Source organism: Vulpes lagopus, chromosome 2, assembly GCF_018345385.1.
Source record: "Vulpes lagopus strain Blue_001 chromosome 2, ASM1834538v1, whole genome shotgun sequence".
Lineage (NCBI taxonomy): Eukaryota > Metazoa > Chordata > Mammalia > Carnivora > Canidae > Vulpes > Vulpes lagopus.
In genome coordinates this window covers 5,234,345-5,253,851 of record NC_054825.1, presented here as the reverse complement: position 1 = coordinate 5,253,851, position 19,507 = coordinate 5,234,345, and the positions used below count along the sequence as shown (strand labels likewise).

The 19,507-nt window shown below is 49.5% G+C and overlaps 1 protein-coding gene across 2 annotated transcripts in view; it reads left to right on the top strand.

The window, feature by feature from the left end:
• Positions 1 to 19,507, top strand: part of DOCK1 (dedicator of cytokinesis 1) — a 497,787-nt gene that overhangs the window by 94,588 nt on the left and 383,692 nt on the right. For both annotated transcript variants that reach the window (XM_041744687.1, XM_041744686.1), the window contains exons 14-19: positions 4,524 to 4,648; positions 5,660 to 5,758; positions 6,729 to 6,801; positions 12,002 to 12,105; positions 12,476 to 12,659; positions 17,272 to 17,369. In XM_041744687.1, coding sequence (XP_041600621.1) covers positions 4,524 to 4,648; positions 5,660 to 5,758; positions 6,729 to 6,801; positions 12,002 to 12,105; positions 12,476 to 12,659; positions 17,272 to 17,369 — 683 coding nt within the window. The remainder of the gene's footprint in view (positions 1 to 4,523; positions 4,649 to 5,659; positions 5,759 to 6,728; positions 6,802 to 12,001; positions 12,106 to 12,475; positions 12,660 to 17,271; positions 17,370 to 19,507) is intronic.

The window sequence follows — 19,507 nt, the reverse complement described above, 5'->3', positions numbered from 1 at the left end:
TGGCAGCATGGTAATAAGGACAAGCCGGTGAAACAAGCATTTCCAGAAACCCAGCCCTAAGGGCTTGAGATGGGTTTCCACCCCGGCTTGAGTGATCGTCCTCTTCATTGTAAGCAAACCCTTCACTGTCACATGTTCTATTTTTAAAAAAATATTTATTTATTTGACAGAAAAAGAGAGCATAGGCAGGGGGAGCATCAGGCAGAGGGAGAGGGAGAAGCAGGCTCCCCACTGAGCAGGGAGCTTGACTTGGGGCTCGATCCCAGGACCTCAGGATCATGACCTGAGCCGAAGGCAGTTGCTTAACTGAGCCCCCCAGGTGCCCCTCCTGTATTCCATTGTCACCCTTAATCTAGAAGCCTTGCACTTTGTCTCTGCCCCACATCATGTGGTGGAAAGGAAGAACGGGACTTAGACATTCCACCGACCCTGGCCGCACAGACTGTGTTTGCTGCGTTGGGTAATACGTATAATGTGATTAAGGGCTGTGGAGCGTGGGGCTGTTTCAAGGGCCATGTGGGATTCACTTTTGGTTCTGATCAACGGCTCAGTCATGGTTGGTTCCATCTAGGATGAAGGCAGCTCTTTTATGATGGTAACATAGGTTCACGATCAAGATCCATTAACAGCTCTGGAATCATCCAGAATGTGTTCAAAGTTAAGGGGGCACGATTTAGGTAAATGGACAAGGTAAATGGACACCCTACTATGTTCCAGGCTTTAGGTAAATGGACAAGGTAAATGGACACCCTACTATGTTCCAGGCTTAAAAAAAATGGCCCTTAGGGTGGGTTGTCTCTTCACCACTGTGGTCCCCAGCCTGGAAGCCCAGCCTTCAGCCCTAGAAGTGAGAACATGGGTCCCCGAATCCGTCCTGTGTTTGGAGTTGCGCCATGGCTCCTCCGTGACCTCGCTTAGCTGTGGTCTGCTGCTCTGAAGAATGAGTGGTGATAATCTCTACCTGTGGGGCGGGTTAGAGCTGGGATGCTGTAGGGGGTAAAGTGATGGAGAATGCAAGCCCGAATGGCCAAATGGCCGAACCCTGAGGGTACCCATCAGCTCAGGCACCCGAGTGGCAGAGACAGCAAGCTTCTGAGCCCCCGGGCACCTGCTCTGTTTTTGCACAGCGACCTCTGCTGGGTTGTCTCCTGTGCATATTGACTTTGTCCCCTAGGTAAGGTCTCTTGATGGCTCCTGTCTTCTTCCCAGACCTCAGTGTCCTGAAGAAGATGGCTTGCTTTTGACCCAGTGTTTCCCAGCAAGGAGCCTGAGCATTGTCCAGCAAGGAGCCTGAGCATTGTCCAGACCGACCTGCTCAGTCCGCTGCCCTGCGGCCCTCGGACAGTGATGGGCTGGGTGGTGCAACGTTGTACATTAGCCACCTAGACATCAGCTCTTCCCTCCTAGTGCAAGGGTGGTATGAGGGAGGTGTGGACACCTGACAAATGTTTGGATAGACATTTGCTCAAAACAAGGAAGGAAGGGCAGAAAGTGAATGTTTACACCTGGTACCTGCTCGGTTCATATTACTTAGTATCGCTCCAGCCCGATAATGGATTTTAAGCTTATTAAACCAATAATGGAATTCCATGTTACGATTAATCTCATGTTTACATAATACTTTTCAGTTTCCAAATAACGTTCATATTAATAATCTGATTTGATCCTCACGAGATCTTGGGCAAGCCCGTTAATATTTATCCTTTATATCTGTGGGATACTTTCTGGTTTGCAGATAATGCTCACATTAATAATTTGGCTTGATCCATCTGAGGATCTCGGAAGCCCACACATTGGTGTTGAACTAATTGTGATCAAAATTAAGCTGCAGCCTGAAGTTACACAGCTAATGAGCAGTAGAAATGGGGCCAAACCACCCTCCCCTTGGCGTGGGTGAGATTCCCCGTGGCGTCCCTTTATCGGGCTCCACAGTACACTCGCAGGAAGAGGTATCTGCTCATTGTGCGTGTTGTCAGAATTACTGCTTTGTTTATTTTAGGGCAGGTGGGGAATGTTCTTTCTGCTACCTCTGTCTTTCAGGGCTGTTGTGGGTCACTGTATATTCTGACTGGTGAATCGATGGGAAAGACATCGCAGATTGGTTAGGCTGGGTCGTAGTGGCTCACCCGTAGGGGAAGAAAGCATGATCTCCAGCGCGCTGCGCAACCTTGGGATGTCTTCTATGGGCAGGAGTCAAGTCTGTGTGCAGCAAATTAGTTTGGAGCTCTTCGTGGGTATATCGCACGTGGGCTTGAGATGAAATTTATAGATTAGGATGACATTGTGCATTCATCTTGGGTAGCCTTAGGATGTGTTCAAGGGGAGACCCAGAAAACTTCTAGCTTACGAGCTGGTCGTGTTTCCTTCTTTAATTGGTCAACTTAAAAGGTAAGGCTAGACCTCTAAAATAACCTCCTAATGGATTCCCGGAGAAGCCATACAGCTGACCGTTGTTCCAGCAGGTTCTGTGTGCTAAAGTTTGGGGTCAGGGTTCCTGTAGCATGGGATTCCAGCTATAGTTGAGTCACCTTGTTCTCTCTGGCCGGGGGATCGCTAACAGGCTGTGGGCGCCGCTTTACACCCTCTGGGGTGGGGGTGGGGATGGGGATGGGGATGGGGATGAGACAGCCTGGGGTGTTTTCACTCAGATCTCATGGCCTTCAGTTTGGTAGTAGAACTGTGCATTGTTCCGTCTTGTCTCATCTTATGGAGATGCTTTTTCCAGAGACGTGCACCTCTTTTGCACAGTGGGAGAGCCCGCTGTGTCACCTGTGCCAGCGGCTTTTCTACCTTTCTGTGAGCTGCTGGAAATCCTGCAGTTTTTTTCTGAAGGATCCTGGTGGGGAAGCAGAGTTTTCTTCTGAGCTGAAGGTGGCTGGAGGCTTGTGTGAGTCCATCTACGTCTGCTTCCAGTTCTTCTCTCCCCAGAATGAGGACCCTGTAGCCCTGCAGGCATCCACGGAGGACACTCTTGTGAGTGTGCGTCTGTGGGGTCTATCTACTGCAAGTAAGGTCTTACATCTGGGATGGCCCTGAGTATGGATGTCTAGGCCAGTAGGAGAGTAAGACCATGGGGTTCTCTACCTCCCTGCCCCCAGCGTGGGATGGCGTCTGGCTCGTGAGGCCTTTGTGATGCTCTTGCAGCCCTGTTTTGATTATTGCTTTTGTGCTTTGGTGGAATGTGCAGGCTGAGGGCTCATACACACTACCCTGCCTTATCGATGAGGCTGTTTAGCTGTGGGTGGTGTGGGAGGTTAAGTGACTTGTCTGTGGTCACACAGGGATTGGTGGCAGGTGCTGGCCTGGCAGCTGTGCCTCCCGCCCCGGCCCTGGGCTCTGTCACTTTTAGCTTCTCGCACGGTCGGTATTACTGACTGCAGCTGTGCTTCCTCTCCCAGGAGCGACTGTGGCTGTGGTAGCAACCCACCGGGATTATTACAATAATGACTTTTAAATGAAACCTTAATTTAATAGTTGGATACATTAAAAGCCAGAGTAGAGCAGTTAAAAGAAAGAAAGAAAGAATGAATGAAGGAAAGAAAAAGCAAGAAAGCAAGGGGACTTGTTCTTGATCCACGTGGACCTTTCACTGCTCTTGATGGACCCGTTCCTCATCCCCTGTGGGAGAGCAGGGGGGTCAGACGTGGGACGTGACCAGACAGACAGCAGAGGAGCAGTCACTGGGTAGTGATGCTTGCTCTAAATCATGCTGCTAATGAAGCTTGCTAAGTTTTCCCAGTCGGACCATTACCAGGGGCCTCACATGCTCTCAGCAGGAAGGAGCGTCTTGAGTTTATTTGTTGTGTATGGGTTTTGTTTTGGTTTTGGTTTCTCCCAACTTCTGGCCTGTCTCACTTTGAAATGCATGGGTCTGTTGCTCCGAACAGAACGGAACGGGTCTGTTGTGATCGTGACAGCTGCTCACCAGGAGGAGAGGAGATCCATGCAGAAGGCTTCTCTCTTGACTCACTCCTAGTCCCTGATCCCGGACATCACCTCGGAACATTGCCTGTGGTTCTAATTCTCAAATCAGCTTTTTGTTCAACTCCTTAGAAAAATGTAGAGGAAGCCAGTATTGCCAGTTGTCACCCTAGGTATGCCATTTCATGTTGTGATGTTCTTCGGCTACTCAGACTCCGAGAACACAGCCCATGGTCCGCCGTGAGACCGTGATGTGAGTCACGATGGGCCGTGGACACCGGAGAGGGGATGGTCACTGCAGATCCATCGACAGCATTCAAGTCACCGTGGGCGTGGGCTACCCACTGGGGAGAAGACCGTGCACATAACTAAGGGCCTTGAAGGTTTTCCTCCTTGTCGTACTCTTAATGATGATAATGCTGAAAACTGCTTTTGTCATGTCTTTAAATGCTGCGACTGTTTCGTAGAAAATATTTCGTAATCATCTGTACCGTATTTGTAATCCTCTGCTCAGAGAGGTACCAGTTTAGACAGTGTTGGAGAATTCCCGGTTACATTATGAATAATGGATTGGTTTTACAGGTATAATTTTTTTCCCTCAGGTGATGTTCGAAATGATATCTACGTAACATTAGTTCAAGGAGATTTTGATAAAGGAAGCAAAACGACAGCAAAGAACGTGGAGGTTACAGTGTCTGTTTACGACGAAGACGGGAAACGGCTGGAGGTATTTATGGTTGCAAAGCTTAATCTGTGGTGTTGAAACTTTATTTTCCAAGTGTGTCCTTGGCTCTGCTGCAGGATAGGCTCTGCCTATAGCTGGGACTGCGCGATCCTGTTTCTGAGGACCCCCTCTGTTTCCCGGCCCTGTCACGGGGCTTCCTTTGCCAGCATAGACCCAGGGCTCAGAGGTCTGATGGTCACACAAGAAGTTCAGACGTCGTTATTATCGCTGTCTGTGAGATGGGGAAACTGAGGCCCAGGGAAGTCTTGTACAGGGTCAGAGAGCTAGTGGGAGGTGGAACTAGGGTTTGAATCTGGGCATCTAACCTCATGCTCTGCTGGGTGGTGGGGGTTACCAAGACCTCCCCCTGCATGGCCACAGCAGCCTGGCAGTGCTCGGGGATGGTGGCCAAGCCAAGAGCAGGTGTCCCTGGCAGCTACCACTCTGGACCATGGGTGACAGGCTGGGCTCCCCTGGGCCCACGAATCTGAGAGTGGTGCCCTATGTGTGCACCTAGGCTCAGCTGTATGGGTGGCCTGTGTGCAGAGTCCTTGCCCCGCAGTGCTGCCCTCACCACTTGGGCTTTACCAGCATTGCTTCCGCTGGAGTCCAGCGGTCAGTGTTTATGGCTGGTGGAATGGGAAGGAGTCCCGCCACCCCCTCCTTAGCCTGTGGCTCTTTATTTGGGACCTACTGAGTGGATCAGGCATTCTTCCTGCAGCTCTTAATGTTAAAGCTGTTTGGGGTGAGGGCACGAAGGATGGACAGTAGCATCCCTCTACTGGTAACCATCAAGATGCTTAAATGTCTGCGAGCAAGATTGTACGCTGGCCGCGCTTTCTCCAGATGAATCCGTCCTTCCATTGCTGGGAGCATATTCCATTTGTGATGGGGTTTATTGGCATTCCTGTAGTGCTCTGCTTAGCTCATCTACTGGGGGCGGGAGGTGGGGAGATGGATGCAGTGTCAAGCTCTATGAGGTCTGATGCGAACCCTTTATGCCTTCTTTTAAAGCATGTGATTTTCCCGGGTGCTGGTGACGAAGCGATTTCAGAGTACAAGTCTGTGATTTACTACCAAGTAAAACAGCCACGTTGGTTTGAGACCGTTAAGGTATCATTTACATGGTCATTTTATCCCACAGGGTTGATTATGAAATGCTCATTTGTATCCCAAGGAAGTCCCCAGCTCCCACCCGACCGGGGGCTGCTCGCCAGCGGGCACCCTAGGCAGGCAGAGGAGCTCTCCCAACAAAGTCGTTCAAGGTTGCTAAGGAACCATGCCGGCATTCTGTGGAATACATTTACTCTCATCTCCTTTTGGACATAAAAATAGGACTTTCATGGAGACAAATGACAGAGTCCTTTAAAGATAGCTATTATCTTTCTCTTCTTGGGTCTGTTTTATGTGTGGCATGCTGTCTTTACACCAAATGGGAAAAAATAGAGGTGACAATATATGGAGGACATTGCTGGGGAGACAGGTCCCGGGCCATGTTGTGACTCTCTGCTCTCCTGGTGCGTCACGCGGATGTCACCCCGGCAGCCCACTGTGGCACACATACCCCAATCCCTGAGCCAGCAAGGGCTTGGATGTTGGAGAACCCAGCTTGGGGTTGGCCTTAGACTACAGATGTGAGATAGGAGAATTTGGGGCCATCTTAGCTTAAAGGCAGCATGTGTGTGTGTGGGTATCTTCTTTGACTGAACGTCACACCTGGAAAGCTTAGTTCCTGTTGCCGAGGGCAAGTCCCCACGGCTACGGCGGGACCATGGATGCCACCGCCAAGGGCTAGCGTGAAAATGGCAACTTGTGAAAATAGGCTCCTAAGAGCGAGGATGTGAAACGTCTACGAAAACTTCTGTGGGCTTGCCGAGTTGGTTTGACGTCCCTTGCAACATTGTCTTGTTTAAATTTTCCAAAAGCATTTCTGTCTTTGGGAAAGTCCTACAGGGGGTTAGGCCTATGTGTTTTCATCCCTGCAGGGAGGACGGGTGTACAGTTGCACAGTATCTCCAGGTAAACGAACCGTTAACGTGAGTACTGGGTACCCGTGCTGAAACTTCCTCTTTCAACTGTGCAGGTGGCCATTCCCATTGAGGACGTCAACCGCAGTCACCTTCGATTTACCTTCCGCCATCGGTCGTCCCAGGATTGTGAGTAATCCCTTCATTTTGGCCCATGTCATTTGCGAGGGAAAACTGGGGGAAAGCTCAGCAGGCTGCACTTGTCACTTGCTCTGGATTGTTCTCAGTTGTTCTGGATCGTTCTAGAACTCGGTTATCCTAACACAGTGCGGTCTTAGTCCTTTAGCTCATTCCTGCATTGACCTGTTTCCGGAAAATGTTACTGACTCTCATGGAGCTGATTATAGGAGACCTTCATTTTCTTCTTGATTTTTTCCTGCTGCTGCTTCCTGTTCTTCCTTTCTGTTTCCTCTCTTCCGTGTGACTTGTAACGCTGTTCTGTCCATCAGAAAAGTCACTGAGACACGAGTAGGTTTCAGAAATTGGCCCTTACTGCCCTTTGTGTTGGAATGGAAAACCTCGAGATCCATTTTGTGTTGGTGGGCGGCCCCTGATGTCTGGCTTCAGGATGAGCCAGCAAGGGCTTGGATGTTGGAGAACCCAGCTTGGGGTTGGCCTTAGACTACAGATGTGAGATAGGAGAATTTGGGGCCATTCCTTCTCTCATACGAGATCTTACTATAGTGCTGAGTGATGCTGAGAAGCTGGGAGGAAGGGACTGGGGTTCGAATCCCTCCCCTTCCAAAAGAGTTCTTTATTGGTGACTGGAGTTTGTCTTGTCACCCTTGTTATTGTCTATAAGGACATAGCCCTGTGCTAGATGCTAAGACATCGTGACAGGCAGCTATATCCTCGCCCTTGGTGGTCTGTATCCACTGGGCAGGGAGCTGAGATTTGGGGAAATAACGAGAAGATTGGCTGCACTGTATGTGCTGTAGCTTTGAGGGAAGGGGTGGTCTGGGGGCCCATGTTTGTCACGGACAGCCCCATGGGGGTTGGGGCTGCTTGGGTGGGGATCCTCAGCCCTGGCTCTCTGTGTCCGCAATACTCTCTCTGGAGGATAAGAGTCCCTAAGGGTCTTGACCAAGTAGTATGGAGGCTGCTGAACCTGTGGCACGATGCCTGGTGTAGGGCAGGGGCTCCTTAGAAGCCACTGCAGTGTGGTTACGTGTCCATCCTTGGTACTCTTTCTGCACAGGGGCCTGCCTACCTGGGCCCTTTCTCAGATGTGGCACCTGCAGTGGTAGGGGTGCCGGAGAGCGAGTACATGTGCAACGGCCTGATGCTGGGTGAATGTAGACTCCTCTTTGGGTCCGGTGAGGAGGCAGGTGGACCCTGCTGGTCTTCAGAAGCGTTGGGGAGGCATGTTCATGCAGTTTGTAGGGCTGGTGTGGAGAACGTGTATCAGCCCGAAGATGTGCACAGAGGGTGGGCTGAGGCCACTGAAGAGGTTGAACCAAGGGATCTAGATGGCCCAGGGCAGCGGCTGTGTGCAGGGGCATCATTCCACCTTCTGTCCCACTGTTGAAGCATAGCAGGGATCTAGCTAACAACGGTTTGGGGTTCCAGGGCTAGGCAGCATGGAAAGTGGTACCTGGCCACTGCATGCTTGCCTGAGGACCAAAGCCAGCCCACCTGGTGCATGGCACCCTTTGATGGCCAGAACTTTGGGGTTAGAGCATCTCATGTATTAGCTACCATTCACACGCTCTTACCGTGCTCCTGGCACAAGCAGTTTTACCATGCCATCTGGATGAGTGCTCATGACAGTCCCCTATGCCATCACCGTGGTCATCCCTCTGCACTTTACTGTGGAGGAGCCTGAGGCTCACAGACCCCACCTCAGTGGCCCAGAGTCACCCAGTTCATCAGTGGGAGAGCTCTGGTTCCAGCCTAGTCTGCGTGCCCGTGTCCTGCTCCCACGCCTTGCAGGCACGGTGAGGCCACCTCTGTCTACACTTATCTGCTCTTAGTTTAGCATCTGTTGTCTACACCTCACAGAGAAGGTTCTCGGAACTTCATTTTGAGTTGAGGTGTGAGGTCAGCCTGGGAGTATCGTGGAGAGGACAGAGCAGGGTGTGTGGTTGGGGACTCTTAGGGCAGGTCTGTCCTCCGTCAGGGGGCATGTGGGGAGTGTGGAACGGTTGGGGTGGGAGTGGGCCACAGCGGGGGAGGTGGGAGCACTGGAGGGGCAAGGACAGAGTTCTGGGGTCAACAGAGGACGTGTCTCAAAGGCACGTTCCCCGTCTCCAGAGGGCTGCTTCTCTGTGGTTAATAAATTGCATTAATACAGAGGGATATCTTCTGTAGCATTTTAATTTTCAAAATCCTTGTTTTTCTAGTTAGTTTTAAGTACTCATCATAGACAAGATGCTGTCACCCGACACACCACCACACATTTGCATAATTAATGAGGCTCCGTGGCCGTGGCTTGTGTGGTCTTGGAACCATGTTGAGCATCAAGAGTGTGAGGCTGACGCATCCTGAGCTGTCTGCTGCGGGAGTGACAGCAGCCACTGGGACCTCCGCAGCCTCCCGGAACGTGGACACGCAGGGTCGGAAACAGGACATGTCTCCTGTGCAGGCCCCCCATGTCTCCCAGGCCAGATGAGCTGCTTTTTCCCTGGAGGGAGGCAAGCATAGGGCCCAAATCCTGGGCTTTCTCAGGCTGGGATCCATCCCTCAGGGTGGGAAGTTTGGTGCTGATGTGACACACAGTCCAGAATGTCATTGGCCATTCCAGATGCATCTGCTCCTATTTTACCCGGACTCGAGAATCTGTGGGGCTCTGGGTCCAGCCGGCCAGGGCCTGGGTTTCCCTTGGTCATAGGGGCCTGGCTGGGTCTGGCAGCCCTGTCCCCTAAGCCCTGGGCATCCTGTAAACTTACTATCTGCTCACAGTGGCTGCTAATGAGCATGTAATAAGTGAGTCCGTGGCCTTGATGTAAACGGTAGGATGTTAATAAAGGTGCTTGCTGTTGTGCTACTTAATAGTAGGATCAGGGGAAGCCAGGTGCTAACGGGGATGCTCATGTGTCCTCTTGAACCATGGCTGCTTTCATGAAGACACGTTTATGTGTTTTCCACATGAGCTCAAACCTAGAAGGATCTGTTCTTTGTCACCTGAACATGGAGATAGTTAACATTTTGTGAGGCCCTTTTGCAAAGTTATTTTTTCCCCCAATTCCTAGGATACATGTTTTTTTTGCCTTCATCCTTCTCTTTATTTTGGTTGTTCAATCATTCCTTCATTTATCTAATGAGCTCTCATTTCTTGAGCACCTACTGTGTGCCAGACACTGATGGACACCAGGACTGCAGAGGTTAACGAGACACGTTACCTTGTGCAGTGGTGGTGACTCAGGGAAGATATTTTGAGCCCTTGACTCAAGGTGGGTGGATGTGCTCCTTTCTACATTGACCTCTGTCTTTTCATCTCTCTCTTTTTTAAAGATTTCATTTGAGAGAAAGAGAGAGCGTGAGCGAGTAAGCCAGCACAAGGAGGGGAAGGGCAGAGGCAGAGGGAGAAGCAGACTGTGCTGAGCCGGGAGCCTGACGCGGGGCTGGATCCCAGGACCCTGAGGTCATGACCTGAGCCGAAGTCAGAGACTCAAGTGACTGAGCCGCCCAGGCGCTCCTCTGTCTTTTCATCTAAAAAGAGAATGTGGGATGTATAATTTTAAAGATTACAGCTCTGAAACTCGTTTCCATGCCATATTCAGTTACATCTTGCGGAATCCATGCCCAATCTCCTTCTTCAGTGGAGACTCCTTATCCGTCCCTCCTGCGCTGGCCCCTGCCCCGCTACTTCCCAGCCCCTTGGCCCTCTACCCTCCAACAGGCCAAGCCTGGGCCCACTTAGGGACTCTGCATTTGGCCATGACTGTCCCGGGAAGGTTTGCGCACTGGCTCCCGTGTTGTCCGTCTTCTCAGAGACCGTGTCCACCCATCCAGCCACTCATCCCTGTTCCCACCATTCCCCTCTCACACGTCACTGGCAGCAAGTGAGAGAACCGGTTGGTTGGCATGTCCCCAACTAGGACAGATGTTTACAGAGTGCCTAATAGATGGCAGGCACTGGGGAAATACTGGTGACAAGCGTGCAGTGTCCCTTTCCTTCCAGAGGCCTGCAGATGAAACTTAACGAAAAGCAGTGGTTTCTCTCTCTCTCTCTCTCTCTCTCTCTCTCTCTCACACACACACACACACACACGTGAACCTGGCGGGGATAAGGACTGTCATCTTATGACAGTCATTAATGACAGTCATTAGGTTTCCTCCGGCCACCCTAACAGAATAGTCCAGGGGGCTTGAAACAACAGAAATGTGTTTCCTCACAGGTCTGGGGGCTCGAGTCTCAGAGTACCAGGGCGACAGCACCCTGGGGTCTGGTGGGGATGCTCTTCTAGGTTGTGAACTCACACAACGAGGAGAGGTCTGCTGTCTCTTTCTTTGTTTTTGAAGGGCACTGGTTCCATAGGCTCAGCGCTCCCCTCTTATGACCTCACTAACCTTAAGCCCCTTCCTACAGGCTTCATGGCCACTGTGGTCACATGGGGGCAGGATTTGGGGCTCCAGCACCAGACTGCGGGGGACACCATTTAGTCCATAGCACTTAGGAAGAAAAACGCATCAGGGGAAGGGAGAGAGTGTGACCAGGTTATAATTTACTCTGTTAGATGGGCTGGTCACCAAGGAGCAGGTGATCCGTCAGCCGAGACTTTGAGTGAGGGAGGGAATGAGTCTCACATGCAGGTATCCGGGGAGGAGCGTTCTTGACAGAGAACGAAATTTCACATCCATGTGTTCACTCCACCTGGATTTATATTCGTGGATGCCACGAGGTAGGAATCTGGTTTTTCATACTGAGAGCCAGTTTTCTTAGGGAATCATCTGTCCCAACTGGCCTGTCCTTCGTCGTGTGTTTCCAGACCCTGAGGCTCCCTCTGCTCTGCATGTCCCATTGTTAAGCTGCACTGTGGTCTTTGTGGTCATTTCCAGTCACTGCTGGTTTCTAGGGTTGCAGCCTATCCCCTGCCCGGGCTCTCCTTCAGCATCATCCTGCTGCTCTTGACCGTGGGAATCTCTTGTCGTGTTCATGACAAAACTCTTCCATGAGATTCTGATTGGAATTCCTTGGAATTTGCAGATCAGTTGGGGCACTCCTTTGGGAGGAGTGTTTCTTCTGGTGAACACTGTCCATTTTTCCATTTCCTTATATTTCCTTTGATTCAATGTGGTTTTGTCATGTTTTCACAAAGGTAGCCTTTGTAGCTTTTTATGTGATATTGCCATGACGGCAGTTAAAGATGATTGATTTCTCTTGCAGCCAAGGATAAGTCTGAGAAAATATTTGCACTAGCCTTTGTAAAGCTGATGAGATACGATGGGACCACGCTGAGGGACGGGGAGCATGATCTCATCGTCTATAAGGTACACACCGCTTGCTTGGAGGAATATTGCTGGTATGGACTGCTTCGCTCCTCTCTGGGCTTCCTGGCCTCAGCTGACTGTTGTCTGTCTTTGAGAGAAAGCATCTCTTTAGCTGCAGTCGGTTATGCAAATGCACGTTTCAGATGACCAGCCTTTTTGCTGATCTGATGAGAGAGGATAGTGTGCAATAAATGTTAACCTGAGTGAATCTACACGACTAAGGAAATCGTTAAAATAAACAGCTTAGCAAATGATAAAGAGCAAACATCATGATGGTTAAAAGGATAAAGGATAGCAAGGGAGAGGGGAAAGCATCAGGCGGTGTTGATTTTGTGACTTGCTTTCGACGTGCGTGTCATCAAACCCACAGGCAGAGGCCAAGAAGCTGGAGGACGCCGCCACGTATTTGAGCCTGCCCTCCACCAAGGCAGAGTTAGAGGAAAAGGCGCACTCGGCCACGGGCAGGAGCATGCAGAGTCTTGGGAGCTGCACCATCAGCAAAGACTCTTTCCAGATCTCCACGCTCGTGTGCTCCACCAAGCTGACTCAGAATGGTGAGTGTGGGGACGGAGCCTTGTTCACCTGTGGCTTTCCTTCTTCAGCCTCGTCCTTTCCATGCTCCCTGTCAGGGAGTGGAAGTCCTGCAGGTGGTGGAGTGGGTGCTGGCCCGTGTGGGTGTCCAGGGACCGGAAGGGGGCCTGGCATCCACTGTACTTTAAAATTCGTTACAATCGAGTCCCACATCGGGCTCCCTGCAAGGAGCCTGCTTCTCCCTCTGCCTGTGTCTCTGCCTCTCTCACTCTCTGTATCTCTCATGAATAAATAAGTAAAAAACAAAAACAAAAACAAAAACACTACAATTTTGGTCTAATGATTAAACTTAAAGTGAGGTAAACCAGTGGGATTGCTGTAAAAGAAAGGTTTTTGGCCACAGGAAGGTGGCATGGTATAAGGGAAGACACGGGATTTGGAGCCAGACCGAGGACCTGGTATTGAGCCCTTGGAAATGTAACCCTGGAAGTGACCTTGAACCAAGGCCCTGTGAAACTGTCTGAACCTCATTTCCCTCATCTCTGCACCCATGTAGGTGTAATGTGTGTCTCAGAGGGCTCCGTGAGGATGTGAGCGTTAGGCAAACTGTATGATCTGAGGCGCCCACTCTGTGTACGTCTTCCATCTCCCAGCTATTCACTGACATAATTACCACTTATCTTTACTTTTAAAGGTTGGTTTTAATGCTATTTCTGGTTCCCCTGGCCGTGAGATAAGGCACCTGGCTGATGGAATCACACCGAAGCTCAGTGTCAAGTGGTGCCTGCTCGGCCTGTGCTCTGCCAGCCAGGCTGCCTTGACTTGTTAGCACTGCTTGCAGACTCCCCAGCAACGTGACTGTGTGGCCAGGGGCACTTCTCATTCACAGCACACTGTCTGGATGCAACAGAGGCTCCTCTGCACACTTCGTACGTTTAAAAATTGCATCCCCCAAATGTGACCATATCACGGCTGTGCAGAGTGACTTACTTTATGCTGTCTCGAAACTCAGCTTGAAAATCCAATTTTTTTCCTCTTAGCCACCCAATATGGATTTCGATTATTAATGTTTGTTGGTATCTTGAATTGTGTCCCTGGGGATTGTCCGTAAATCTTGGTGGTAGTCTTAGATTTGCCCGAGGAACGGTCATTGTTTGCACTGTAACAGGATAAATGCAGCACAGAGTAACCTCATCATCTGGAAGCCATGGCTTTGGAGTGGAGAGCAGGCCTGGTGCTCGGTGCGCAGTTTTCCGTGCCTGCCTTCTCCCCTTTGCTGTACAAACTGTGCATCCTCACTGTTTGTCTTGTGAGTCACCTGTGTGGAGGAACGTGTCTCCCAAACGCATGAAGACCATTTGGACACATCTGTCTGATGCTACTTTCATCATCATGGTTTGCCCGAAGCATTATGAGTTACCCTTAGCTGGTGGTGTGCAGTAATCTCCATAAACAGACTTGAACCCTTCCCTCAGCATCGGGTTCTGTGCAAGCACGGAGAGGGCTGCAGAATGTCCAGGGAGCACATGGTCAGCAAGGCAGGTGCTGGTATGGAAAAAAGGGGGACTCCACAGGTCAAATGTTATTCTCTGGATATGGCTCTACTAGTTTGCTAGCCTGACAGCTACACGATCCAGGGCCTCACTAAACTCAGGGTAATGGCATTTGGTGAGTCACTGCCCTGTATATGTGGCGCTTCAGCTTTTCATTATGTGCCAAGACAAATGAGAGCGGCTGTGTATTGCCATTGTCTCTACAGGATGGGTACCTCAGGATGGGTAGGAAGCCACCCATCTTATGCATTGGTCATGCTCCAGAAGTATGTTTGGAAGTTGTTATTTGGGGCTTGAACAGATTTTCCCATCAAAACAATGTTCCAAAGAGCAGTTAGGTTGAGAGGCCCACCCACGGAAGTCTCAAGCCACATATTGCTGGAGAAGGGGACAGTGAACCAGAAATCTCCCAGGGGTGTGATGTCGACCCTCCTCGCACCTCCCGGCTCCTTGGCTGTCACCAGTGACTGGGTGGTTTCCTCCCTGGAACCAAGGGAGCGAGCGCCCAGCTCTTGGCAGCAGCTGTTGCTGGGCAACAAGGAGATTCCGGGGTGATCTTGCTCATCGAGAGCGAAGGGGACATCTTTTGGCTTTCATCGCACACCAGCCAATGATTCCTTTTTGCGGGATGGTGGTGTGGCAGGTGGTACACAAGACGGAGCTGCTCCGCTTGGCATCTGAGCACTGAGTCCCAGATTCTCATTCCGGGAGTCATTTTTCCTGTGACCGTGATTTGTTCCATGGGAGTTCCATCACTTAGGGGAAAAGCGGTGGCTGAATTATTCATCGAGGTTTGTATTAAACATCTCTGTTCTCAGCACTACTGGATGCTTTCGGGGATAGAAAGAGAAGTATAGGATGGGATTCCTCTTCTCAATTAGCTTCCTATGTAATTAGAAGTCACGAAACACAAGATGACCATGGGCCAAACTATGGGTGGCTTTGGGGGAACAAGGGCTGGGACGAGGAGGTGCGCCGGGCTGACCCGGGTGCTGGGGCCACTGCTCACCTCTGTTTTCTTAAAATGTGCTCCCCCTCCTCAGAGGCCTTTTTCCACTGTTCTTTTGCCAGTTGTTCCTTTTCTCAGATTTACAGTACAGAGGTCAGCCTCCGCCTCCCTCCTACCTAAGGCACTACTAAACTTTGCATGAATGGAATCCAGATTATTATCTACTTTCCATGAAAGGAAACTCTTCTGACATGGAAATCTCCCTTAACCCTGGGATCAAGAGCATGTCCAGGCAGGATGTGGCCTTTGTCATCACTTCACCATCCTTTAGAAAGGACGATGATTCGTTACCTTTCATTTAGAAATGAGAACACGTTAACTTTCACCATGGGTGGCTAAAATCTTCACATCCTGATCCTCTTGTTGACCGACCGGTGTTGTCTGTCTTCATGCTGGGCCTCTTGCTGAGCATGTTCGCTACATGACACCATTTAATTCTGGCACCAGTCCTGCAATTTGGCAACATCGTACCCCGTCGTTCAGATAGGTAAACTGAGGTAAGGTTGCAAGCCCAAGGTCAGGGAGTGGCAGCGTTGCCTGGCGGGCGTTTGAATTCTGCTTACACATGGCACGGTGCTTCAAGTTTTGTCCTCTCTTCATGTCCACGGGTCCCCTTGTCAGCTGTACTTGGGGGTGAGGGCAAATGAATGAAAATGAATGTTTGGTGCTCATCATGTGAATAACGCCTTTTGTGTGGTTCAGTCCTCAAATAAGTATTTTGTGTTCCCGGAAATCCTACCTATGCCAAAATTGTGTGTTTCTTCTCAGTATTAATCAGGGTTTTTTTGTTTTGCTTTGTATTTATGGAGACACTCTGTGTAGCTAAAGTTTGTTCCCATTGAGTGTAAAAGGTAAATTGGATACACTTGCTAATTGTGTTATTTTCTTCACATAATGGGATATTAATATAAGTTCAAGTGAAGATTGTGTGGGCACATGTTCTTTCCTAGAGATGCTTTGGCTTCTGTCTTTATGCCTTAAGAACGTCTTGCTGCCTTAAACAAAATCATTTCTGGACATTGTCTTCCACATTTAGTCTCTAAAAATCCATCTATTCAGCCCGTGTTTTTTCTATTAGAAAACAAACAACAAAAATTCAACCATCAGAAACAAACAGCCATGGAAGGCCAGGCCAGGGTGAGGGCAGCAGTTGCCCTGCAGTTCAGGCTTCCTGTCACCTTACAGTTTCTGTACCTGAATGTACATTTCTTATTGTATGTTATTTAATTAAAAGAAAAAAAAAGCCATGTTCTCAAGTAGGAAAAATCCACTTGGTAGAGGGTTTCAGGGCAGGACTTTATGTATAAGCAGGCTTCTTCCAGTCTCTCTGCTGGGCTGAGTTTACCTTCTTGCAGATTGGAAAGGCCAGCCCTTTTTTCTTAAGCTCCCCAATGCATTTTTGTTTTTTATTTTTATTTTTTTTTGAAAGATTTTATTTATCTATTCATGAGAGATACACAGAGAGAGGCAGAGACAGAGGGAGAAGCCGGCTCCTCACAGGGAACCTGACTTGGGACTTGATCCCCGGACCCAGGATCATGCCCTGAGCCAAAGGCAGATGCTTAACCACTGAGCCACCCCACCCAGGCATCCCTCCCCAGTGCATTTAAAAATATATATATATTTATTTATTTGCGAGAGTGGGAGCGAGAGAGAATCATTGTGAGCACTTGTGAGTGGGAGGAGGAGCAGAGGGGGTGAGAGAGAGCATCTCAAGCAGACTCCCCACTGAGCGAGGAGGCTGAGCTGGGGCTTGATCCTTGCACCCTGAGATCCTGATCTGAGCCGAAATCAAGAGTCAGCGCTACCCAACTGCCTGAGTCATCCAGGTGCCCCCTCAGATGCATTTTTAAGTATCACTGTGGAAATAATTTCACGGGAAATGCAGTTTCAAATAATGAATTCACCCATATTAGGTGTCAAGTATGTTCTAGAAGGTTATGAAGTCTTAAGTGAGCAAATGTTTCCAAATAGGGCTGATTTTTTTCCATTTCAAAATTGTGTCGAGACCCTCCCCTGATAGGTGACTAAGGGAGCTGAAGCTCTTTGCTGAAACTTGTTCTGTGTTTTCAGTGGACCTGCTGGGGCTCTTGAAGTGGCGTTCCAACACCAGCTTGCTGCAGCAGAACTTGAGACAGCTGATGAAGGTGGATGGCGGCGAAGTGGTGAAGGTAACACAGACCAGGGGTTGCTTGTTAGGTTTTTCTTCCACGTGTTAACAGATCTGGGCACTCCCTCCATGGTAGCATGGGGTTCTGGTTATAATCCCTCCAATGGATGTTGACCTGCACCTGTAAGTGGACAGACTCTGGCTTGGATTCCAGTTGTGGGGGCTGACTGGCTTCACAGTGAAGGAAATGGGCTCTGGGATCAACCCAGTCTTGGGTTCTGGCTCCTCTTCTAGTGGGTCCTCAGTGTGGGACAGAGGAGGGTGAGATCACCTCGTCCAGGCTTACTTTCTCTTGCTGTATTTTTTTTTTTGTTTTTTTTTTCTCTTGCTGTATTTTTTTTTTTGTTTTTTTTTTCTCTTGCTGTATAATGGAGATAGTAGTAATACCTGCTCATAGGGTCGTTTGGAGGTTAATGAGACACGTAGCCTGGATCTGGCACATGGGCAGTGCTCAGGCAGTGTTCAATTCTCTTGTTACCATCTTATCAGCGTCGTTACCCATCCCCAGTATCGGCCCAGGCTCATGATTCACCCAGAACTTCTGCAGTTGACCTGGAGAGATGGGTGGTGTGTCAGGAAGGTCACAGCCTTGAGAGTCTTGTCTTGGCCATTTATTTCTTTCCCCCATGTGATCTTGGACGCATAGCCTCACACAGAGCAGGCTCTGCAGAAATGTCACGTACCCTCTTGATTCCTTATCTGCCTGATAGGACAGTCAGACCACCGGGGTGATCTGCCATCCCTTGGAGCACTCCAGTTCTGTAATTCTTCATTAGGGAAACGTTGCTTCTCATATTAGACCGTTCTTATCTCTCATTGGCTCCAAGGACTTTTCCTTTTGTTTATTTAGTTTTTAAGATTTACTTATTTGTTTGAGAGAGAGAGATGCAGGAGCAGGAGGGGCAGAAGGAGAGGGGGAGAGAATATCAAGCCGATTATTTACTGAGTCGGAAGCTCGATCCCAAGACCCTGAGATCCTGACCTGAGCTGAAACCAAGAGCCTCAACCGACTGGGCCACCCGTGTGCCCTTTGTCTTTCATGTAAGGAAACCTGTTTCCAAATTTAGCATGTCCCATTTGGCCTGCAGACGATAAGCTGGTCCCCACTGGTGGTGTTCTGTGAACGAGGTGTCTACAGCCCGGTCTGTCTGTCCCTGGCTCAGTCCTTTGCTCTCCATGAGAGATGCTTGCAGAAGGAGACTGCCTTATCTCTGTAAAAATTAATTACTTAAAATGGCCTTAATTAAGCAGCAATGTGGTTAACTTCAGTATAAATTAATTTGGTTGCACCACTTTCTGAAATTCATTGTATAACCATTCAAACATATCCTTGCTAATCTTCTAATTTTAATCATCTTTTGAGGTTCTTGTCTGCTACCTCTGGCTTGGACAATGTTAATTGCATTTTAAACTTCCCTGGGTTCTGGAACTTCCCTGATTCGGATGGAAACTGAGTGAATAAGTTAATGTAACTTTAGAAGATACACAGTTAATGAGACTTTTGTCCTTTTTCATTTTTAAATCCCTGTATCACTTCAGGAATTAGCTGTATTTCTGTTGGCCTGTTGTTACACGAAAGGAGAGGACCCAGAACCATCTTGTCTTCTGGTTGTCCTTCACTCCCCTTACCTCATCTGTTACCAGATCCTGTTGTTCAGCCCTGGAAATGTTTTTCACCAACCTACCTCCTTCCAGTGCACTCGTACCGCAGGTCTGGATGGCTGGTCCGTCCATCACTGGCGCATCTTGTGTACCCAGTAGGTCTAGAAAGAAGGGACTTGCCTAAGGCCGCACGGCTGCTACTGGGAGCCAGTGCTGGAGGGATTCCTAGCCTGCACGGGGCTCCTTTTACTCTGTTTGAGGGTGCTGTAGACTGAGCTTATTCCATTCATTCAAACCTCCTCCCCTGTATATATTCTTGACTGATAGTAGAGAGATGACATTGATTGGTGATGAACAGTATTTGCTTAATTAGTAAAAGATACAGTTTCCCATTTTGATGGAAAATGAAAATGGTGATTTGGGGCCTCCATTGGCTAGTCTTCGAGAGCGGGCGGGTGTCAGAAGAAACGCGTTTATGGCTTTGTGTGAGGGGCCTCCTTCAGGATGTGGTGTCCCTGTGCCCCTGAGGCTTGAGAG